This window comes from Antechinus flavipes, chromosome 1, assembly GCF_016432865.1.
Source record: "Antechinus flavipes isolate AdamAnt ecotype Samford, QLD, Australia chromosome 1, AdamAnt_v2, whole genome shotgun sequence".
Lineage (NCBI taxonomy): Eukaryota > Metazoa > Chordata > Mammalia > Dasyuromorphia > Dasyuridae > Antechinus > Antechinus flavipes.
Genome location: NC_067398.1, coordinates 693,482,173 through 693,507,532, shown reverse-complemented (window position 1 = coordinate 693,507,532; position 25,360 = coordinate 693,482,173). Strand labels below are relative to the sequence as shown.

At 40.3% G+C, this 25,360-nt stretch overlaps 1 protein-coding gene across 1 annotated transcript in view; it reads left to right on the top strand.

Moving 5' to 3' along the window:
- The window catches only part of KNTC1 (kinetochore associated 1), a 90,056-nt gene extending 71,007 nt beyond the window's left edge, over positions 1–19,049 (top strand). Inside the window, 12 exon segments of the mRNA XM_051972711.1 lie at positions 910–988; positions 1,766–1,884; positions 2,526–2,661; positions 4,149–4,244; positions 5,590–5,646; positions 6,046–6,100; positions 6,214–6,277; positions 7,851–7,980; positions 13,873–13,962; positions 15,135–15,280; positions 15,644–15,734; positions 18,475–19,049. Coding sequence (XP_051828671.1) covers positions 910–988; positions 1,766–1,884; positions 2,526–2,661; positions 4,149–4,244; positions 5,590–5,646; positions 6,046–6,100; positions 6,214–6,277; positions 7,851–7,980; positions 13,873–13,962; positions 15,135–15,280; positions 15,644–15,734; positions 18,475–18,498 — 1,087 coding nt within the window. The 3' untranslated portion in view covers positions 18,499–19,049.
- The last annotated feature ends 6,311 nt before the right edge of the window (positions 19,050–25,360 follow it).

Here is a 25,360-nt window from a genome sequence, read left to right as displayed (position 1 = left end):
TTTTTCCCACATTTCTGTGTGCTTTCTCACTGGCTGTCCCTCGTGCCCCGAATCCTCTTCCTCTTCATCTATGTTTCAAGCATTCCTTTATTTAATTCTTTTAAAAGTTGTTTTAGGGGCAGCCATATAGCGCAGTGGCTAAAACACTAGCTATGAGGTCAGGAGGACCTGACTTCAAATACAGCTTCAGATATTTACTAGCGTTGTGATCTTGGGCAAGTCACTTAATCGCAATTGCCTCACCCTCCCCCCATCCCCCCAAAAATTGTTTTATTCAGAATTTAACAGAAAAGAAGTGTTGAAAAATAAATATTTGCCTATATTTGTTAAATCTCGGTTATTGCCTGCTTTTCTTTTAAAATATATAATAAAAGATACTTCAGTGACTCTCTACATGTAGTCTTTTCTAATTTCCACCAGTTCCTGGTGTTGACCCTTCCTAAACTATTTGTTATTCATTGTGTATATCTACATATGGGTTGTCTTGGTGAAATGTAAACTTCTTGAGGACATGAGCTGGTTTCCTTTTTTTTTTTTTTTTTTTTTGCCTTTGGGTCCTAGCACCTGGTACAGAGCAAAACTATAGCTTCCTGCTTTATCATGAGTGTCAGTAAGAGTATACAAGGAGAACTGAAGTCATTTGGGCCCGTAGCATCCTGTTTTGCTTTTTTAGGTTTTCCTTGACATTTTTTGACTCTTATACTTAAGAAGAATGGGTAGGTGGGCGTGTTTCTGTACATACATATGCTTGTTATATAAAATATATAAAAATACATATAATTATACTTAAAGGAAGTCATATCTTTTTCTATGGAAATTGAAGTCTCATTTATACTATATATAATCTCATAGCATTTTATCATTTATGGTAAATGTAACTGGATATTTTTTCCCTCTTGTTGTTTACAGAGTTCTCTATCTCCTCCAGATACGTCCCATTGATTATAGTTCAAGAATGTTATTTTTGATTGCAACATCATCCGTATCTGTAAGTTTACATAAGCCCATTTTTATCTTTCCCATTTGAATCTTAATATCTCAGAATGGAAAGATTGTAGAGGTTGTCCAGTGAGCTCATTACCTGAAATGTATGTCCCTGGGTGATGTGCCAAACAGGGGGCTCTCCAGCCTCTTCTTGAAAACCCTGAGTGAGAGGGAGTCCGTTGCCTGCCGAGATAGTCTTTCTACTTTTAGACTTTTAGGATTTTTTCTCCCATGTCAAGCTAAATTTTATCTCAGCCACTTTCAGCTGCTGCTCCTTCTATCTGCTGGAGCCCTTTTCCCTCTTCCTCAGGACAACCCTTCAGATACTCAGGAACAGCCTCTGGGCCTCCCCGTTTTCCAAATAGCTCCAGTTCTTTCAACCACTCCTCGTGTTTTTTAGATTTAATTTCCTTAAGAAATTGGGATGACTTAGAATGAAGTTGTTGCTTACCCCTGGATTTCTGAAAAGCAAGTCAAATATTATAAACCATATGAACAAGGCACACAATTAAAAGCACCGCTGCTCAGTGTGGGCTGCTGCATCTCCACTCCAGGTGCCTTTTCTACCCACACACGTGGCACAGTCCATGTATGGTGATGCATGCCGCTGCCCATCAGCAGGGCTGACAGATGGCACACAGTGAAGGGGCAGAGGAAAATCTGCTTTGCCAAAGAGCCTGGTTCCAATGGGGCCCTGATCTTTGGGCCCTGTTCAAGTTGTGTTTGTTGTCTGAACAGGTGATATTTGCTGTCCAGATTCCTAAAACTCTTTGGTTTTCAGCCTCGTCCTGTAGGTCAGCAGACGTTTGCCTATAGAAGACGAGCTCTTCACTGTCTCTTATGTTTGGCAGACAGAGAAACAATTGAGTCTCTCTTCAAAAAACCTTTTGAGGAAGTCAAGTAAGTGAAATTATATTTATAGCTAAGATATGTATAATTGTGACTCTTTGAATAATTCATTTTTATGGATTAATTGTTAATAAACACAATTGATCATTGAGGATATGATGTGGAAAAAAAAACAAAGAAATCTCTTTATAGGGCAGCTAGGTGGTATCGTAATGCATAGAATATTAGTCCTGGAGTCAGGAAGACTTGAGTTCAAATGTGGCCTTAAATACTCACTAATTGTGTGACTCTGGGCAAGTCACTTTCACCCCTCAGTTTCCTCATCTGTAAAATGACCTGGAGAAGGACATGGCAAACCACTCCAAGAAAACCCCAAATGAGTCACAGAGAGTCAGATGAAAACAATTGAATAACAACAACAATCTCTTAAAACATACTAACAGAATACTTGAGTCTTCTTTGCCACCATATACTTATTTATAACTTAAATGTCTAAAATGTTTTTCTAGAAATAAAAGCAATTTTTAGGAATATTCCAGGAATATTTTTTAAAATATTGCAACAAATAATTTATTTAAGCTACAGTTTTCTCAAATTGTGAATGTTTTACATTTAAGTATGATGGATAGAATTCTTTATCTGAGATAACCCACTACAACTCTAACCTTACAAATACCTTCTTTATTTAATAGATGTTTTCTGAAATGCATTACTTTTCTGGCTGCATTTGAAATGTTGAACATCCCTCTCACATATGAATCATTTTACAACAGTCCTAAAGAAGGAATGATTAAGGGCCTGTGGAAAAATCATAGCCATGAACCTCTGGTATGTTACTTGAGTCATCAGGTAAATTTAACTCTATTTCTGGTGCTAAAAGGGAGCAATAGGAAGATTCTTTTATAACTCTGAATTTATTTTTCTCTCCAATACCATGAAACCACAATATTTTTCCCTTCATTACAGGTTATGGACTTTTTGGAGGCAGCTGACATACAAAAATAAAATTGATCAATGCACTTATACAGCCAAATTCAGTTCCTTTTTATATAAAATTCAAAATTCTCTAAGTTTTCAATGTCCAAATGAATAAAAAAGGTTTTATTAAGTGCTTACTTTTTGTCAGGCATTGTACTAAGCACCAGAGATGGGAATATAAAAATGATACAGTCACTGACCTTCAATGAGCTTTTATTTGAATGGGAGAAACAATCCATGGGAGCAGAAGTGGGGAGCTGAATCTTGGAGAAGTTATGAAATGGTCCAACCATTCTGGAGAGCAATTTAGAACCTTGCCCAAAGGGCTATCAAACTGTGCCATACCCTTTGATTCAGCAGTGTCTTAACTGGGTCTATATCCCAAACAGACCATAAAAAAGGAGAAAGGACCCACTTGTGCAAAAATGTTTGTAGCAGCCCATTTTGTAGTGGCAAGAAACTAGAAATTGAGTGGATGCCCATCAGGTGGAGAATGGTTGAATAAGTCAATGGTATATGAAGGTAATGGAATATTGTTGTTCTATAAGAAACAATCAGCAGGCTTATTTTAGAAAGGCCTGGAAAGATTTACATGAACTGTTACTGAATGAAACAGAACCAGCATTGTACACAGCAACAGCAAAATTGTGCTATGATCAACTGACAGATTTGGTTGTTCTCAGCAGGTCAGTGATCCAAGGCAATTACAATTAACTTTGGATGGAAAATACCATCTGAATCCAGAGAGAGAACCATGGAGACAGATTAGCACATGTTGTGTTCACTTTTTTTTTCTTCTTTTTTTTTTCTCTCATGGTTTTTCTCTTTTGTTCTGATTTTTCTTTCACAACTTGATTCATAAGAAAATATGTTTAAAAATGAATGTATGTGTATAACCAAAAAAAGCTATTATTATTTGTAACAGGGGAAAATAATTTTAAAAAAAAAGTAAAATAGAAAAAAACACCACATATCCCAGATTTTGTATACAAACCAGCATTCATCTAAATGTGGTGGACTTATTTTCACATGCAGAACATCCTGTAAGAATGAAAATGTCAAAAAGAAAAAGAAAAAAAAGGATAAGGTTCCTGAAGCCACATTGGGAGTACATGGACACATCCTTTTCGGGCAGTGATAGTGTTGATTCTGTAATGGTTCTAGAGCACAAAGATGGAGATGATTAAGTGATAGTGATTGAGTCACTGCTGACGTGATATAATGATAGCATATAAGCTCGCTGTGGGCAGGGGCTATTTTAGTTTTTTGTCCCCAGGACCGGGCACCGAGCATAATGAATGTCTGACTGATAATGTGATTCCTTTCTTTGGCCTCAGGCTGTGAGACTAGTGACTGAACTTTGTTTGGAATACAAGGTATACGATACCCAGCTCTGGAGTGGTCTGCTACAAAAGCTGGTTGGCTTCAACATGGTAAGGTTCATTACCCTTTAGGGAGGAAATGTGACTGTAGCAGAGAATTTCTTAAGGATTTTATATCAGTGGTGGTTGTAAGGCACCTATATAATGCAGATACATAAGTTTAAAAGAAATAGGAGGAAATAGGGAAGCATTTATTAAGCACCCACTGCAGGCAAAGTTCAGGCCAGGCTTTCAGAGAGAGAAAGAAAAACCAGATGCAGTTGAGGACAGAAAACACGGAGACCTTAAATAACTTAGGCAAATTATTCTACTCTGCAAAAATTCCATTGAGCAGCCCAACAAAAATGGCTATGTTACAATCTGCTGTTAAGTCTCAATGCAAGCTTGTTTCCGAAAGCTTTTCTTAAACTTGTACTTTAATCCTTCACCAAGCTGAGACTTCATTGGTCTGGGTAGTTCCCTTGTCAATAGAGATAGCAGTCCCTCTGTGCTACAAGAACAATAATAAGCATTTATATTGTGCTCTAAGATTTGCAAAGTACTTATAAATGTCTCATTTTATCCTTGCAACATCCCTGGCAGGAATGTGCTATTTATTATATCTCCCTTTAACAGATGGAAAAACCCAGGGAAACAGATAAGGTGACGTGCCCAGTCATACAGATGGGAAGTGTGTAAATCAGGATCTGAACTCGGGTCTTCCTGACTCCAGGCCTAGCCCTCACTTTTTCACCCCCTAACTGCCTCCAGTAGGCTATCTTCAGGAATTGCTGAAAACATCAGCCACCCAACGACCAAACCCCTGATGATAAGCCGGGTGCTTACTGTGGCGGGTCCTCAGAGGACCTTCACTTGAAGTCTTCAAGCCTGGCCATATCCTAGTCTGTGTTGCATTGGCAAAGCCTCAGAGAGCCCGGGCTTCCTTAGGCCCCCTGAAAGTTGTGGACATGGGAAACAGATGATGACATTTGGTGACAGCTAAGAAGGGCAGTGTGAGAGCCGGACTGGGTCAGAAAGAGTGAACTCAGGTTCTGTGTCCCTTTTGCTAGTTGCATGACCCCAGGCAAGTTACTTAACTGTCACTCAGCCTCATGTTTCCCCATCTACAAAGTGGGAGCAGGAATAGTGCCTACCTGCCAAGTTGGATTAAATAGAATAACAAGTAAAGTGCAAAGGTTAAAATTTTATATAAACTATACAAATAATATATAAAAATTAAACATAAATATGTGTTATTATTTAAAATGTATGAAATGTATAAGTTAAATTATATAAAAGTTACAACTGTACTCTTGATAGAATATATATTTTATCTTTAAATAATTATATTTTATTGTATTTATATATATAATAATTATATTAAATATTAATTATTCATTGAAATTTATTTTCACAGATTAACTATCTAAGGATTGTCTTATCAGCAATTTCCAATATATATTCCTTATGGCAGGTATGTACTTTCTGAAAGAAAATTTTGTGCATTGACCATTTCCTGGGTAAAGGTAGATATTTTAGTGTGACCTCTACCCTCATGAGAGACATGAGTTTTCTAGTATACCACAGAATGTTCTGCCCCAGAAGAAGGCCTGTTCTTGGAGGGCCATGCCTTGTGCTCTGGTCAGTGGAACAGTCAGTTTAGCCTGGACCTCGGGTTCCGTTGACCTCGGGTGGGTGGAGTTGCCAGGTCTGACCCATCCAGAGGAGGTGACTTTTCCAGACTAGAAAGGCAGTTAGGAATTTGTCACTGTGGGTAGCAATGGGCAGGACTTGTGCACGTGGGCAGAGATTTGGGGGGGGGACAAGGGATCTACTATATACCCCAAATCTGTGATATGCTTCATTCCTACAGATCCCTTACTTCGGCAGAGCTTGGCAGCGAGTCTCCCAGATACCACTGATCTCAGGTACCTTTTTTCTTCTTTGGCTTTCCAATCCCTGGCTGGTATAATTCAGGGATAAGAATATTGTTATTGAGATGTCAGAGTTTTTTATTTGGATTTTAAATTTTTCTTCTCAGCCTCTTACCCCCTGAGTCCTACTCAGTTACTGGCCTGTTGTGAGAGTCTGGTGGTTCTCCTTGAGTAAGTAAAGTTTTGTTTCTATATTTCCAAGAAAAATGACAAAACTATTTGGACATTAGAAAACCATTTGATCTTAAGAAAATCTCTAGACCATCCTCCACATTTGCTTCAAAGTTGCTGAACCTGCCACGTAAGTCTTTCTCGTGGCCTCTTGCTCCTTAGAGCTTTGGGGCTTCTGTGTGGCGCTGTCACATTGTGTGGGTGGGAGGGTGGCTCGCTGAACTGGGGCTCAAAGGACCTGGGTGCAAATCCCAGCTCTGCTTCCCAGTGTGCCTGTGCCTTTGGACAAGCCGTAACCGTGACCTCTGCGGTGCCTTCTGGCTCTTCTCCTTTCTGTGATGGAAGTAGCACTTGGGTATAAACGTTTTTAGTTATTTAGTCATTTCAGTTGTGTCCGATTTCTTGTGAACCTATTTGGGTTTTCCCGACAAAGATACTGCAGTGGCTTGCCATTTCCTCCTTCAGCTTATTTTACAGATGAGAAAACTGAGGCAAACAGGGTTAAGTGACTTGCCTATCACACAGATAGGAAGTGTCTGAGGCCAGATGTGAATTAATAAAAGGCTTCCTGACTCCAGGCCTGGCTCTGGATCCATTGTACCAGCTAGCTGACTCTCTGTAAATAAAATGATTATTTTTTCCAAGGATTTGTGAAGCACCAAGTATGTGTCTAGCAATTTTTAAACATCTAGGAATGTCCAAGGCGCATAAAGAAGCGATTGGAGAGGAGGAGAGTAAAGAAAGCTTCTAAGTGTTTGATGACTAGGGCCTTCCTCCTTTAGCTCTTCCCTGTTTCCTTCTATTTCTTTTAAACTTAAGACGTCTAGATCTTTAGCGACAGATGTGTTCTATCATCTTACTAAGGATTTAGCTTTCAAGTCTGATTGGAATGCTCTGTCAGTTAATAAACATTTATTAAATGCCTACTATGTGCACTGTGCTAATTGCCGGGAAACAGAGACAGTCCCTGCTCTTGACACGTTTACAGTCTAATAGGGGAGATAGTTTGCAAATACCAAATGAGCTCTAGACAAAAATAGGAAAAAATAGAAGGGAATAGGAAGAGCTAAGGAGGAAGGACTTAGTCAGTGAATAGTTACAAATTTTCTTTATTTTCTTCCTGTCTGATTGCCTAGTCATTTAAAAATTGACTGTCCCATTAGAATGTCCTCCCTGAGGATCCAGGAACAATACCTTTCTTTTTCTCCCCAGTGCTTAGCCCAGTGCCTGGCACATAGGAAACACTTAATACTTAGTGATTATTTGTGATAAATCTGTAATACATTCAAGATAAATATGTTGATGCTGATGCTGATGATATATTTATTTGGAATAAATACATTTATTAGCCTTCCTTTTCACATCAGTCCATGAGCAATGTTGTAGATGACTTTGATTTGCATTTAAGCCAATAGTATTTTAATTGTTTTTTAAAAAATCTATTTTTTTTTAATTTTTTAAATCATGAAAAGTTGAGGAGGTAAAAAGCAATTGTGAAAAACCACTAAAGGTGATTAGCGTCTTCTATTGCCACAGACTCTTCTTTAGGAAGTTATGGCCTGTTCTTTTGCAGGTGTCCTGTTTCCATGGACCTTGATATGGTTGCAGTTGCTAAGCAGTACAGCCAGCTGGAGCTTCCAGGCTTTGCCCTGGCTTGCCTCCTACTGATGCCCCACTCGGATAAGAGAGACCAGCAGCTTCAGGTACTAAGGAGGGACCCCTGACCCAGGAACCCCGCCCCCTCCCCACATTCCCACCCCCCAGCTTGCATGGCGTCTCTGTAGCCCAGGGCTCTCCCTGTTTTTCTACAAGCCTAGACGACCTCAGCGGTCAGCTCTCATTGCCGTTTCCTGAAAACTGGTAGTCAGACTGAGCACCCAAAAGTAATTCTTCCTTGATCACATCAATGCTCTTCTTATGGGGAATAAACCCATTTGAAGTCTTGATTTTTCAAAATGGCAGCCTGGAAAGAGCTCCATCTCCTCCCTCCCATCGCCCTCCTCATCCTGGCCCTGGCGTGTTTGAGTTATTCTTGCCAGACGGGCCCGGTTCTGTATCTCCCTGACGGCCCAGCCATGCTCAGCTCCCCAGTCCCCTCACCACCTCTCCATCCTCCTGAGCATGCTTCCAGAGGGCCAGCCCTGGTTTTGGCCGTTACTGGACATGCAGGTTTGGTGGAGAAAATTAACTCGCCGTATCCCTACATACCGGTGATTCTTTTCATTTGTCCATTTCAGATTGAAAATCAGTTCTTTTAAAATGTAATTTTTATTGATGTATTTTGTCTTGGGTTACTGGATTGGGAACATCCTCGTGAGCGTTGGGCTAAGTGCATATCCGGGAGGAGCCCAAGGGTAGGAAGATGGACACGGAAGTTTCCAGACGAGGCCCAGTGGGCCCAGGGGGGAGCAATCAGATCTCCCTCATTCAGGCCAAGAACCTTTTGTGGAAGTTTCCTTTTAGACTGTTTAGCCATTTCCCACTGCTTCCTGACCCTATCTGGGGTTTTCATGGCAAGTCGACTAGAATGGTTGGCCATTTCCTTCTCCAGCCCATCTTATAGATGAGGAAACCGAGGCACACAGGGTGAAGTGACACAGCCGGTCAGTGTCTGCAACCAGATTTGAACTCGGGACTTGCTGACTCCAGGCCTGGCACTCTATCCACTACACCATCCAGCTGTCAGGCATTAGGGAGTTAGGGAGACCTGAGTTCAAGTCTGTCCTCATCCCCTCAATATTGTGTGATTAAGCTTGTTTTCTCATCAGTAAACAGGCAGCGTCACAGTCCTCACATCTCAGGGTTGTTGTGAGGAGCAAATGAGATCACGTGAAGCTCGGGGTGCAGTGTCCGGCACGCAGTAAGCGCTGTAGAAGGGTTAGCCATGACCGGCTTTGGGTGCTAGCCCCAGCTCCGCTCCCGTTTGGGCCAGTCACCCTCTCTTGGCCCGTTTCCCCTTCTGTACAACGGAGCTGGACGGGACCGGTTCTGGCGCTCCACCCTAACTTCAGCCCTCAATGCTGTGAACTGCATCAAGGCAGAGACGCTTAATCTGCTGTCCCAGCTTCTTTTTGTCATATTTTGATGACTGTTTCTATATAACTAATAATGAATAACAAAAACAAAACAAAATCAAAAAATAAAAATAAAAGGGGCAGCTAGTTTGTACAGTGGATGGAGCACCAGCTCTGAAGTCAGGAGGACCTGAGCTCAAATCTGGCCTCAGACACTTAACACTGTTCGATATAACTAAAAATGCAATCTACAGTTTTTTGGTTGCATTTAAAAGCATGATTCGGAGCAAGGGTCGGTGGGTTTTACCAAACACTGCCCAAGGGACCCAGGAATCCCTTTTGGGAGGGATTGTGACTGCAATTCAGAGCATGGCCAGCAGAGGGAGCATCGTCTTGTCTTCAGCTCAGACCCCAGCTGCCCATCTTTTCCTATGGCAACTGGTGTCTGAAGGGCAGAAAGGGCAGAAAAATCCATTTAGACTGTATTTTTTCACTTTAAAAATTAAACAAGGGCTATGGGTCTTTGAAAGGAAAAGAAACCCCATTTAAAGCAAGATTCAAAGAAACACAAGAGTTTTTGTTACAAAGACTTTTACTTGCAAGTCAGTCAGAACGACCATCTAAGCAGGTGAAAATGAAAGACCTGCAGGATTTAATGAGTAGCTCAAGACTGCAGAAGAAATGTTACTTACCTAACATTGAAGAGCTTTCACAGTCTCTCTCCAACCTGTCTGTCTGCTCCTATCTCTTTAACTCTCTTCACACACTCTGCATTTCTGGGAAAGTTTGCCACTTGCAGAAGATGGGACTAGGAGGAAGCCTGGAGGGAGAGGTGAGGATGTGGGGACAAAGAGCCTCCCAATCACAGCGGACAGGCATGGAGTGTCAGCTATGAAGAATAGCAGGGAGACCTATATTGCTGCTCACAGAAGCTAGAAAGTCCCAGGGAGGCACCAGGTTGTGGAGGCCTTCACAGGCCAAGTGCAGGTGGTGATGGGAGTTTGTGGAGTGTGGTGGAGGAAGAGTTGACATCTGAGGAGGGAATTCAAGTCCTACTCCAAATACATGCTATCTTTGTGATCTTGGGCAAGCCTCATAACCACATTTGTAGATAGTAGCACAGTCTCTAAGACACATTAGTAGAAGAGGCTTCCTCAACACAGATTCCCTATAACAAATGAAATAGCCAATGAATTATTTATTGGATTATTGATTAGTTTTTGTGGCCCAATAAAGGGAAAATCCTTTCCAGAGGGGCCATGAGGCTCATCCATAGTTCTTTCTCTGAATGTGGATGGTTTTTGCCATCATGAGTTTTTTGGTAATTCTCTTGGATTATTGTATTGTTGACAAGAATTAAGTCTCTCATAGTTGATCTTAACATGTACCATGTTCTCCTGATTCTGCTCACTTCACTTAGCATATGTTTCATATAAGTCTTTCCTGGTTTTTCTGAAATTCACCTGCTTATTATTTTTTATAGTACAGTAGTCTTGTTCCATTACATTCATACACCACGACTTGTTTATTCCCCCAATTTCCAATTCTTTAGGCCTCTGAATTTATGAGGAAGTTGCTGGTACACCTTATGCTCCTGTAAATTTATGAGATAGTTTTCTTTTTCTTTTCTTGTCATGTCTTTTTTTTTTTTTTTTTTGTAGATCAGAATTCTTTTATTTTTTAATCTTTTCATTTTCAAAAATTTGCATCGTTTTCAACATTCACTACTGCAAAACCCTGCAAAAATCCAAGTTTTTCTCTCTCTCTTCCTCTACCCCCTCCTTCAGATAGCAGGCAATTCAATATATGTTAAACATATGTGATTCTTCTACATATATTTCTACATTTATCGTGCTGCACAAGAAAAGTCAGATCAAAAAGAAGAAAAAAAGAGAGAGAAAGAAAACAAAGAGCAAGCAGACAACAGCAAAAAAGGTGAAAATACCATGCTGTGATTCACATTCAGTCCCCATAGTCCTCTCTCTGGGTGCAGATGGCGCTCTCCATCACAAATCTACTGGGATTGGCCTGAATCACATTGTTGAAAAGAGCCACATCCATCAGGATTGACCATCCCATAATCTTTCTGCTATATATGATGTTCTCTTTTTCTTTTTCTTTTTTTTTCCTGAGGCAATTGGGGTTAAGTGACTTGTCCAGGGTCACACAGCCAGGAAGTCTTAAGTGTCTGAGGCCAGATTTGAACTCCTGATTCAAGGCTGGTGCTCTATCCACTGTGCTACTTATAATGTTCTCTTATTTCTATTCATTCTCTCAGCATCTGTTCATATAAATCTCTCCCAGGGCCCAATTCTGTCTTAGTTATTTGTGTTTCTGTTTTATCTGTCTTACTAGATTATAAATCCCTTTAAAGGGATAAGGGTTCTACTTTTTTTTTTTTTTTTAAAGAAGGGATGTTATTGATTTCTTTGGTTTTCAATCTCCTTCATTTCTGACCATATCCTTTCCACTCTCTAGCTAGGAAACATTTCTTATAACAATAAAAAACACCAAAAACCAAAACCAATCAACCTATCAGTTGTATTCAGGCAGTGAGGTGGGCCTGGAGTCAGGAAGTTGTGAGCTTAAATCTAGCTTTTGACTAGCTTGGTGACCTTAGGCAGATCACTTTCTGTGCCTCAGTTTCCTTCTCTGTTAAAAATGGGAATGATAATAGCATCTCCTCCGAATTTGGCTGTGAAGATCAAATGGGATAATTGTAAAGCACTTAGCACACTGCCTGGTACAAAGTAAGCTCAGTGCAAATGTTAGTTATGATGTAGATGTGTCCACCGCCACGTGCAGGGAGGGATGAGCTTTCTAGCCTCCTTGTGTCCAAGGACTATTCCATTCGTTCTTTGTTTCTCCATGTCCAGCACTGGATCTTGTCCAAACTGGGGGCTTACAGAGATTCATCAAATGAATGAATTCAGACTGAAATAGTTGGGCAAAATTTCGTAAAATGCCTTTTGTCCAGGACCCAGATTGGTTGTTTCTAAACAACATTTTAAGAGGGAAAAGGGTTCCTATCACGTTCTAAAGATGAGACAGGTCACCAAGACCAAGGCCAGCATTTGGTTTCACAGTTATCACCTGTGCAAAAGCAAGAACGCATGGTCATGAAGTCATTTACAAAATAGTGAAAAACACCATTTTGGTTTTAGTGAGGGCGGCTTGAGGTGAGAAGGTAGCAGAGCATTCAAAAGGAAATAAGATGTGGGATCTTCTTTCTTTTATGCCCCCTGCCCCCAGCTCTCCCATCCTTCTGACACCCTGATGTCAGTTATAGAAATCACTGTCTTTCTGGTCTCCCCAACAGAACGTCTTGAGTCATCTCTCTCGCCTTGGTCAGTTGTGGGCAACATCTCTCTCTCTCTGCTCATATGTCCACCCACCCTGCCCAGGTTGGGAGCCTGTTACTTCCCACCCAGATGGTTATAAAGGCCTCTTAATTAGTCTCCCTGCTTCAAGTCTGTCCCATTCAGCCTTGTAAGAGTGAATAAAAAAGTCATTACTGGACTGTGCTGCCTTCTTGTGATACAAAAAGAGAAGTGAATTAGTCCTGAGAGCACACATACAAGAGATGGGTAGCTATGTCTGGGAACTTAACAAAGGCTGTGATTAGAACAATCCCTCATGGAACTGTTTGGTTCTGCAAATATGTATTGTATCTAGGATATACTGCAACATATTTAACATATATAGGACTGCTTGCCATCTTGGGGGGGAGGGTGGAGGGAGGGAGGGGAAAAAATGAAACATAAGCGAGTACAAGGGATAATGTTGTAAAAAATTACCCTGGCATGGATTCTGTCACTACAAAGTTATTATTAAATAAAATTAAATTAAAAAAAAATTAAAAAAAAAAAAAAAGAACAATCCCTCATGGTCGGACCCTTTCCAGAAAGCACTGACTCTGTGTATTAACAGTTCCTAAGCAAGAAGGATGGGGGCCAGGGGAGCAATACCACATGTGCTCAAGTCAGCCGAATGAAAAAGAAATTACATGATCTGCCTGGAGCCTCCAGAAACAGCGGCCAGAATATGCAGGACCAAGTGGCTCCCCTGCTCAGGATACTTCTCTTTTGCTTTGAGGATAAAATTGTAGTTTCTCGACTGCACATTTTAAACTCCTCACTAATCCCTGATTCCAGCCTATTTATCTAGGACTGTCATACAGAACCCCCCTTCACATCTGCCCTAGCTACCTTCCCTGTTCTTCTTAGGAAATGAATTTCCCTCTGTACCTCTGTACAAGCTGTCCCCAAGCCTAGAATGTTTTCCTTCCCTCCTTCCCTCGCTGTCTTCCTGCGGAGATGGTAGGGACATATTTCATCGCCCTCGTCTTGCCCAATAAGAACCTTTTGATTGAACTGAGACAAACTTGCCACACTCTGACCCTGATGAGCCCTCCCACGAATGCTCCATTGTCTCTACTTCAACTTTCCTTAAGCCTTGACAACTTCCAAGTGGAAAGCTTCCAGGTTTCCATGACTCGCCTTACCAGGGAGGACGCTGCTTTCTTTCCATCCCTTCTGGATCGCCACTGTTGACTTTTCGTTCTCTATTTTTTCCCACCAGAATTTCCTAGGATGGTGTAACCTCGAGACTGTTTTACAACAAGTAGATGAACATATGAACACCGGCCGGCTGGCGGGATTTGCCTGTCAAGTAAGTAGATGCTCCAGTTCAGCTTTGACATAGATTTTATCTTGTGGGTGAGTGCTGGCCTTGAACAGGCCTTGACACATTCTAGCTTCCATATTGCCAAGGGGAGATCTGGCACAGAGGGGGAAGTACCCAAGTTCATCTAGAAGATCTTGTGGAACATCCACCCCCCACTGACCCTTCCTAACTGGGGGACTGTAAAGGACAGGAATACTTCACTCTGGGCAGTCACTTCATTTGCAAGTGCCCTAGTATTACTCTGCAGCTCTTTACATTGCCAGTCTCTCCTAATTCCCAGAGCTTCAGAGACTCTACTGGCCACTGACCTTTGCAATGTCAGCCAACTTTAACCTGGCTCACCTCTTCCGAGGCCTTCAGAGGTCTCTGGCTATGATTTCTTGAACTGTAGTTTAATAACTGATAGCGTGCTCAAGAACAGCCATGTGCAAACTTAGTCTTTATTATACTTGCTCACATAACGCCCTGACCTGTTAACTCCTAAGTGAACACCAGGTCTGCAAGAGACCCACGTATTCGCTATCAAGCTCCTTAGCTCTCTTGGCTATCCATCCACTTTATTCAGCTACCCCAGGATAAAAAAAATGACCTCCAGCTGCAGTGGGCTTAAAAAGGGTCTGTGAGGTCTCACACACACAGCCAATCAGAGAGGGAGATGTCTCCCCTTATGAAGCTATCTCAGTATAACTAGGGTCCCGCCCATGAGGCAGTCTCTGGTCACAGAAATTACTTCCAGGCTGCTCAGGTTCAACCTCCTGTTTGCACTGGGCTGACCCATTTGTAAAACGACCCTAACAGGGGACTTCTTCACTTCCCATTTCTGGGCCCCATACCAATGCCAAAGACTGATTAAATAAGCGGAGGAAGGCTTCCTGCTCTCTACTGACAAAATCACTGCCCCTTAGAGCATCATTTCACGTAGTCATGTGTTCAAAATGTGCATTTTAGCTATTAAAACTATTGAATCAGATTTATCTATGAAACATAAAATAGTAACTGACACTATTGAGTTTTTGCTGTCAATACAAGGACTAAGGCCCCTGGAAAAAGGGTTGATTGTGGTGTCGAGTGTACGATTATCTAAACTGCCACAACTCGGGGTGATGGCTTGGGCTCTGTGCCACAATTCCAATGGAGGGAGATTTGTCATTTCGCAGGTGAGGAATTTTATTCTGAATCACATCATCAGCAAGAGGCAGTTTGGAACGCTGACAAACACAAAATACTTTCCGCTGTTGAAAGCACAAGTGATAAGTACCAAGAAGGTCAGGGAGTTGGTGAATTATCTCGTCCACGATGACAGGTATGTTAGCCCGGAAAGGTGCATTCTGGGATGTCTCCTTCCGTGCCTGAAGTAAGAAATGAGATGCAGACAACTGGGTGGGTTTGAAATTCTTTAGTTTTAGATTTATTTCAGGAAAAAGGCTAATATTTAAATAGATAATTGCACATCAGTGAGGCAAAGGGTCATGCTACAGGAGCACTCTCTTACAGAGTAGGATTCTGTTAGGATTCCATGGCCCAGTTTGTACCCATCCATAACTGGTTGAACCGTTTTCTGTAGCTCCTCTCCAGGATGACCAGAGTTGCTTGTAGCTCCACCTTATTTGTATTGCAACCACATAAACTCTGAAGCATTAATGAGATCACTTTTTCTATTGCATAGTTTGGACGAAGCCTCAGTCCTGATAACGGAATACTTAAGACATTGTGGGAGCCCTGTGCCACCTGATATAGCTCCATGTGACATCGTGAAGGTAAGGAGAGCCTCTGCAACCATAGCGAGAGACCTTTGCTTCCAACATGCACGTTCCCTGTGTCCTGAAGTGGATGGTTTTTCTTTATTAAGATCATGTGTATGAGGCAGCTAGGCGGTGCAGTGGTTAGAGCACGAGCCCTGAAGTCAGGAGGACCCGAGTTCAAATCTGTCCTCAGACACTTAACACTTCCTGTCTGTGTGACCCTGGGCAAGTCACTTAACCCCAATTGTCTCAGCAAAAAAGAAAAAAAAGATCATGAGTATGTGTGTTTACAATGTTTTTGACTGTGTCCACTTCAGAACATGCTCCTGTTTTCAGTGAATCTTTGCGACACAGATTTTAGCTGAGTAGTCTGTTGGGAAAAATGATCTGGTGGGTCTGGAGTGTGCACATTCAACCTGCCTCCTGGCTGTGACAGGCTCAGCCAGTCCCAAGTCTGTCAGCTTCATGACTGCTCACGGAGCTACATTTTCAATAGAAGAACAGGTGTTGTATTGATAAGTAAACAGTAAAAATGATTATATCACTGGGAAATGGAAGTTTGATGACATGGAGGCACTGGAGTGTGATAGGCAGAAGCCTGGCTGGGGACTCTGACACTTAACAGCTGCCTACATGTGAGTCAGTCTCAATCCCTCTGGTCTCCAACTGGTTCCAGCTGGTTTTGGTGGAGGGTGGGAAATAGGATCTTGTCCAATCCCCCATTTTGCGGGTGAGGAAAACAGACTCGGAGCATACAGGATTTTTCAAAATTGTACAGCAGTAAAAGTCAACAGACAGGATTTGAACTCAGAAACTGACTCTGGAGCCATAACTTCAGTTCCCAATGTGGCAATGACTTTATTTTTTTATTATAGCTTTTTACTTACCAGATATATGCAGGAGTAATTTTATAACATTGATAATTGCCAAATCTTTTGTTCCAACTTTTCCCTTCCTTTCCCCCATCCCCTCCCCTAGATGGCAGGTTGACCAGTAGATGTTAAATATGTTAGAGTATAAGTTAAATACAATATAAGCATACATGTCCATACAGTTATTTTGCTGTTCAAAAATAATTGGATTTTGAAATAGTGTACAATTAGCCTGTGAAGGAAATCAAAAATGGAGGTGGGCAAAAATAGAGGGATTGGGAATTCTATGTTCATAGTCATCTCCCAGAGTTCTTTTGCTGGCTTTAGCTGGTTCAGTTCATTACTGCTCCATTGGAACTGATTTGATTCATCTCATTGCTGGAGATGGCCACGACCATCAGAATTGATTGTGATATAGATTGTTGTTGAAGTATATAATGATCTCCTGGTTCTGCTCATTTCGCTCAGCATCAGTTCCTCTAAGTCTCTCGAGGCCTCTCTGAAATCCTCCCATTGGTCATTTCTTACAGAACAATAATATTCCATAATATTCATATACCACAATTCATTCAGCCATTCTCTAATTGATGGGCATCCATTCGGTTTCCAGTTTCTGGTGTGGCAATGACTTTAAATCCAGTTGAACTCAGCTATAAGCTGGAAATTTTTGTTTAGGATGCTTTGTTAATCTTCTTTGGGCTCTCTTCTAGTTTTCATTTCATATCATATCAGACTTATATTGATGGCACAAGATTGCTTTTACTCAAGAAAGGGGAAGTTGATTCAATAAAAAAAAAACTTAGAAAACAAAATTTAAAAGTAGGAACAAAATTGCATGTGGTGTCTGGAGATTGTTTCAACCTTTCCTTTATCTTGCCTAACCTGAGATTTGTTAGATGAGCTTCTTTGGGTGTGCATTTCAGTAATCCAGTTCTTAAATGGTTCTTAAAGTTGCAAAATCTTTTTTCTTGTGAAAAGAAAAATCATTAAGAAATTAGACTCCACAATCTGGAATTATGCCCAAAAAATTATCAAATTGTGCATACCCTTTGATCCAGCAGTGTTTCTATTGGGCTTATATCCCAAAGAAATACTAAAGAAGGGAAAGGGACCTGTATGTGCCAAAATGTTTGTGGCAGCCCTGTTTGTAGTGGCTAGAAACTGGAAAACGAATGTATGCCCATCAATTGGAGAATGGCTGGGTAAATTGTGGTATATGAATGTTATGGAATATTATTGCTCTGTAAGAAATGACCAGCAGGATGAATACAGAGAGGACTGGCGAGACTTACATGAACTGATGCTAAGTGAAATGAGCAGAACCAGGAGATCATTATACACTTCGACAACGATATTGTATGAGGACATATTTTGATGGAAGTGGATTTCTTTGACAAAGAGACCTGAGTTTCAATTGATAAATGACGGACAAAAGCAGCTACACCCAAAGAAAGAACACTGGGAAACGAATGTGAACTATCTGCATTTTTGTTTTTCTTCCTGGGTTATTTATACCTTCTGAATCCAATTCTCCCTATGCAACAAGAGAACTGTTCGGTTCTGCAAACATATATTGTATCTAGGATATACTGCAACATATCCAACATATAAAGGACTGCTTGCCATCTAGGGGAGGGGGTGAAGGGAGGGAGGGGAAAAAAAAATCGGAACAGAAACGAATGTCAATATAAAGTAATTATTAAATAAAAATTTTTTTAAAAAAAGAATATAAGCTACAGTATGTGAAAGGGAATAGTGTGAAATAAATATAAAAACATAATCCATGAAAAAAATAAAATAAAATAAAATAAAGGTGTGGACACAAAAAAGAAAAAAAAAGAAATTAGACTCCAGATTATTTACTCTCTTTTCTCTCTCTTCAGATGTTTCTAAGTGAATCAAAGTAATCGTCACAAATCTTGTATAAGAAGGGCAATGGGAGGTTTGAACCCGAAATGTTCTCTGACAGTAGCTGTTCCTGGTTCAGCATTTACTGTGCAATAGAAAAAAAGGCCTCTTGTCAAGTAAGAGAAGACATCAACGTGCATCGTACGCTTTCTGGCCTCTGAGTAGCCCGAAGCTCAGGCCTCTCTGACACTGCCCTATGCTTCCAGAATTGGGCCAGTGGATCAAAGCAAGAATTCTCTTCTCTTTTATTTAAAGAAAGAGAGGAAGAAAAGATAGCCCTCTGAATGTATGCTCTGCATTAATGCTCATGTATCCGTAAAAGGCTTTTGTAATCTTCAGTGTTACTTTTGTTAAAGGCTATTGGAAAGATAAGGTTTTAACAAGAGTGTAAAACTTAGATTCCCTATTTATTTTTCTGTATTTGTAGCCTGACACATTTGTGATTATTCATATGACTAACATGTTAAATAGACTGTAATTTATTTTTGTTCTGACCACTAAGAAAGCATCACTGACTCAATTTTACATTAAAGACCAAATCAAATCACAACCTGTTCCGACAGTCTTCTGAGTGCCCTGGTGCTTAGAGATTTGTGAATTATTTCAACACTTCTTTTTCCTCAAGCCCTCGGCCTCCCCAAGAAATCAGAGAGGAGAAGGAGAGAGCAGGTCGTCTCTGTACCGATGAGGGCGTTTTCTTTCTGCAGATCCCCTATGCTACTGAAAGCACAGGTTTAAAAAAGTGCTCATTTTTAAAAATCATCTAACATAACTTCCTTTTTTAAAAAAAAATAGTGTTTTCATTTTCAGAATACATGCAAAGACAGTTTTCAACATTCACCTTTGCAAAACTTTGTGTTCCAAATTTTTCTCCATCTTTTCTCCCCACTCCCATCCCCTGGATAGCAAGTCAGCCAGTATAGGGTAAACACAACATGACTTCCTTAATATTGCTCTTTATAATCAGTAACTTCTCATTTTGAAACTCTTGCTCTCACTTAGAAGAGAGGGAGAAAAAATTGAATTAAACTGAAAATGAAATTATTCTGAGCTTTACTTAATTTCTCAAAGTAAAGAAAGAAAAATGGTGAACCCAGCTTGGAGTCAGAGGGACCCAAATTTAAATGCTGCACCATTACCAGCCGTGCAAGCTCCAGGCAGGACACTTAACCTTTCTCAGCCTTAGTTTCCTTGTCTGTAAAATGGGAATAATTAGAGCAGGTACCTTTAAGGGTTGTGAGGATCAAATGAGATAACATGGAAAGCCCTTTGTCAACCTTCAAGCCAAATCCTAGCCACTATCACCACTCCTACTATTATTATTTTCTTATCTTCCATCTCTTAAAGTCAGCACTTTTAGAATAAGTGATTCTTGCAGTATTGGTGAAACTCCAAGCCCACAGTCAGGAAGGAAAACGAGTCAACCCAGAAACCAGAAGAAGGATTGGGGCGTCACCTTTGGCTCTGGTCGTATCGGAGCCACCTGCAGCTCTGCACTTTCCTTCCCTCCTGGTGGCTGGGCTGGAAAACACGGGTGGCTTGCAGACATAAAGCCAAGGAGGCAGGAGGCCCTGCAGAGACTGTGGTCCCCATTTATGCAAGAGCTGAGGCTCGAAGGAAGCCTAGTGTGAGTCCGCCAGGGGCCAGGGCTGCCAGGAAATCCTAATGTGCTCCCAGGCCGCCTGAAACATTCGGAGGGAACGTGGCAGAGAAATCTGAGCGGAGGGAACGGGATGGCCACGATCCAGGGGCAAGGTAGTGAGTGGGGGCCTTGCTTGGCTCAGGGAGGGCCACTCTAAAGGAACAGGGGAGAAGGCAAGTCCACAGTATTCTGATGGGCCATGGCCTGGGATCTGAGAAATAGGTTCTTTAAAAAATATTTGGATAACTTTCAGTATAATTGACTCCTTTGTTAGCCTGTGTACTTTATTTAATGCATTTAAAAACATTCTGAGAAGGGATCCATAGTCTTCACCATATGGGCAGGAGGTCCAGGAAACCACAAAAGTGAAGATCTTTAACAGCCTTGGAGCCAGGAAGATGTGTGTTCACATCCCAGGAGTGACCCTGCAGGACATTTGACCTTTTAGAATTCTTGCCCACACTCTAAGGTGACATGGGAAGGGGGACTCCCCATACCTGGAAAACTGTGGCACACTCCATAGCCCCACTGGCTTTTTGATAACTTCTCTCATACATTTTGGATTTGCATATTAAAAGCCTCTCAATTATTTAATTATAATGACCAAGATTAGCCTAAGAGGAAAAAAATGAGAAAATACACTTCTTTGCAGAGACAGTTGATCTGGTTAATTCATCAGAATTGCTTTTTTTTCCCATTTATTCTGTTACAAAGGATGACACTGGCTAAAGGAGTGATATATTTGAAAATCATTTGAAAATGGTGATAGGAAAATAAAATATCAATAAAATTAAAAATTATTTTAAAAGCCTCGCCCCCAAAGTGTCTTGTTCCTTCAAGAGTTCAGTCTAATTATGGGGAAAATGAAACAGTATATGTCAAGAGTGCACTACATTAATTTCTTTCCCAAAACTTTTCTGGATCTCAATTACTCCCAAAATGAGAGTATTGAGCTAGATAATTTCTGAGGTCTTTACTAGACCTTTTACTTAGAAGTATTTTGCTTATTAGATTAATACATAGGGACAATGACACTTTTTACCAGTAAGTGGATTGTTTATATTACAAATGAACATTTGTTTTCTTAGAGTTAATGAAAAATTAGAAAGCATTTTAGTTATGTAAACTCATCCCCAAACCAAAAAAGAAAATAGAGATTTTGAGGCTGAAATTTCTTTTTTAAATTATTTTTTTATTAAAGCTTTTTATTTACAAAACATATGCATGGGTAATTTTTCCAACATTGACCCTTGCAAAATCACCTGTTCCAAATTTTCTCCTTCTTCCCCTGCCCTCCCCTAGGTGGCAGGTAGTCCAATACATGTTAAATATGTTGAAATACACGTTAGATCCAATATATGTATACATATTTATAGTTATCTTGCTGCATGAGAAAAATCAGATCAAGAAGGAAGGAAAAGAAAAATTGAGAAAAATGTAAGCAGATAACAGAGTGAGAATGCTGTGTTGTGCTCCACACGCTGTTCCCATGGTTCTCTCTCTGGATGAGGATGGCTCTCTTCATCACTGCACAAATGGCACTGATTTGAATCATCTCAGTGTTGAAGAGAGCCACGTCCATCAGAATTGATCATTGTATAATCTTGTTGCCATGTACAGTGATCTCCTGGTTCTGCTCACTTCCCTCAGCATCAGTTCAGGTTAGTCTCTCCAGGTCTCTCTGAAATCATCCCACTGGTCATTTCTTACAGAAAAATAATATTCCTTAACATTCATATGCTACAACTTATTCAGCCATTCTCCAGTTGACGGACATGCATTCATTTTCCAGTTTCTGGCCACTACTACAAAGGCTGCCACAAATATTTTTGCACACGGAGTCCCTTTCCTTTAAAATCTCTTTGGGATATAAGCCCAATAGAAACATAGCTGGGTCAAAGGTTATGCACAGTTTGAGAACTTTTTGAGCATAATTCCTGATTGCTCTCCAGAATGTCTGGATTCGTTCACAACTCCTCCAACAATGTATCAGTGTCCCAGTTTTCCCACATCCCCTCCAACATTCAGCATTATCTTTTCCTGTCATTTTAGAGGTTGAACTTTCTTAAGAGATGTCATGTGACCCTCTTCTTAGGTGAGAAGGAAAAGCTCATGTGGGGCCACTAGAACTTAAGAAATGGAAATAAACCCCGGGGGTTCGGCCCAGTGATTCCCAAGAGCTGAAAAGGAACTTAAAATTGATTTCATTGTTCAGTATCCAACTGAATTAGAAGCTTTGAGTTAGAGCAGATTCTTCCAGTAGATGGGGAAAAGGTCTTAAGCCAGAGTCCTGGTTCTGCCACTTGAACCGGTTATTTCACCTCTTGACATCTCCCTCTATCTTTAAAACAAAATTAATCGACCAATTTAACCTATGATTCTGTGATTCTTTCTTGCCTAAATCCATTAAAGAACCTCTTCTGTGGTCTAGGACAACCTGATCTTTGGATCGGAAATGAAGCTAAATAATATTAGGAAGCACAGAAGCATGTCACTGACGGTTTTGAACAAATCGCTTAAAACTCTTTGTGGGTTGCATTCTTCATCTATAAAATGGCAGAATTGGGGTCAATGAACTCTTGAAATCTCTTTCTACTCTAGATCTATGATTCCTGATAAATGAGCATCCAGTCTTTACATGAACACCCCCTGGAAAGAAATGTCAGAACCAGGATTTGAACCCAGGACCTCCAACTACAAATCCAGCATCTTTTCCACTCCTTTTAGTGCTACAATGTTATAGAACAAAAAGACTTTTCTGACTCAAGTCTAGAATTCTATAATAATATTATTCGGAAATATGCAAAATGGAAGGGATCCAGAGAATGTTCCAGTTGGTGAGGGACCTTGAAATCATAGAGATCACCATCTTCAATCAAATTGGTTGAAGAAATGATTTGTTTAGCCTAGGGGAGGAAAGCTTTGGAGAGAGGTGATAACTATCATCAAATGAGTTATTTGTAAAGTTTTGGCACATAGTAAAGACTTAGTAAAAGCTCATTCCCTTCTATCATCAAAGGAGATGATATTTGTCAAGTTCTTGGCTCACAGAGGTGCTTAATACACGCTCATCCCCTTCTGTCATTAAAGGAGATATTTGTAGAGTACTTAGTGCAATGCTTGGCCCATAGTAGGTAATACCACTAGATGCTCTATATACTATAATAAAGTAAGAAGCTGCTAAATGAAAAAAAAATGAAATTCTCCAGGGTATACCAGCAGGATAGTTCATCCATCTCTAAGAAAGTAGCATTGGGCCCAAACAGAAGTAGCTTGCTACAAAAAGTTTTAGAAGGGGTGACTATTGAATACTTGAAAGAATATTTCTAGATATTAATTGTCAAATTTCTATATATTTCTATGTCATAATGAATTTTCCCCATAACAGCAAAGGATCATGGACAGGACACGTTTTATTTGTCCTGTTTTAATGGGGAAACAAACTAAAAAACTAAGTGATATGTTCATGATCATACAAATAGGAAAGATCTGAGGCTAGGATTCGAATCTGGATCTTCACATTATCCACTCTCTATAGCTGGGCTTCTTAAACTTTTTCCACTCAAGACCCCTTTTAGCCTGAGAATTTTTTACATGGCTCTGGATATATAAATATATAAAATAGGTATACAAATAAAATATTGATAATAAATCATAATTTTGTGACCACTTACATTCATTTATGAGACCACATATGAGGTCAAGACCCACAATTTTTTTTTCCCTGAGGCAATTTGAGTTAAGTGACTTGCCCAGGGTCACACAGGTAGGAAGTGTTAAGTGTCTGAGATCAATGACCCACAATTTAAGAAATTGTTCTATAATGTGCACACGCAATAAGTTTTTAGCAAGCGCTTCTTGTGTGTCCAGACAATGCTGGGGATACCAAGACAGAACCAAGTCTGTCCCTGCCCTCCGGGATATAACATTTTAGCCCAGGGAATCATTGTTCTTTTTCTTCAAATGAATCACAAGACAATTTAGAAGAACATTGTGTTATAGCTAAAGAACGATGAGCGCCAACTCATTTCGTTCAACCTTCTTTTTATAAACTTGGTATTTTAAAGGGGCCTTAAAATTACTCATAACTGATACTGTTTTTTCATTCAGTCAAATGAAGAAATTGCGACACACAAGCAGTTCTATCCCCTATATGGTTGTAGAAATTTTTATTTCTTCAAAGTTACAAGTTAAGTTCAACAGTCTCTGCCCTCAAGGAGCTTCCATCCTAATAAGGGAAGGCAATACATAAAGAAGGTGGATGCGGGAAAGGGGAAGGAAATGCTGAGCTGCACTGTTCGGGGGTCCAGGAGCTTTCATGATCTGATTCTGGGCAAGATAAAAGGAAACTCCTCTCTAAGAGTGGGCTCTCAAGGGCGTGGAGGCAGCATGGACCATGGAGGCCATGGCAAGAATCACATGGCAGGCGGGAAATGTTTTCATCACTGACCTGTTCCCGTAACTCCAAAGAGGGCAGAGACTGTTGTATCTAACTTGTATTTATATCCCCAGCACTTAGCATAGTGCTTAGCACATAATAAACATGTGTTATTAATAATAACAGCTCCCACTTAAATGGCACTTAGAATGCACCAAGCACTACACTTTTTATTTTGCCATTTAAATATTTATTTTTACAGTGTTTTTAGCAAGATGATTTTCTTTAAACAGATTTTTAAGAAGTAAAATTTCATGATATAACTAGTAGTTCAAACTTAAGTGTTAACATTCTTTTTTATATAATAGCTTTTTATTTTCAAAATACAGACAAAGATGGTTTTCAACATTCACCCTTGTAAAAGCTTGTACTCCAGATTTTTCCTCCTCCCTCCCCTAGACAGCAAGCAATCCAAGACAGGTTAAACATGTGCAAATTTTCTAAATATATTTCCCCATTTATCATGCTGCACAAGAAAAATCAGATCAAAAGAGAAAAAAATTGCAAGCAAGTAACAAGCAAGCAAAAAAAAAAAACCAACTAAAAAAAGGTGAAAATACTACATTTAGAACTACCTGTCAATTAGGGGAGGGGATGGAGGGAAGGAGGGGAAAAGTTGGAATAGCAGTTTTTGCAAGGATCAGTGTTGAAAAATTACCCATGAATCTGTTTTGTCAATAAAAAGCTATAATAAAAAAAAAGAAAATACTACATTTATCTAACACATTTAGTCCCCATAATCCTCTCCCTGGATGCAGATGGCTCTCTCCATCACAAGTCT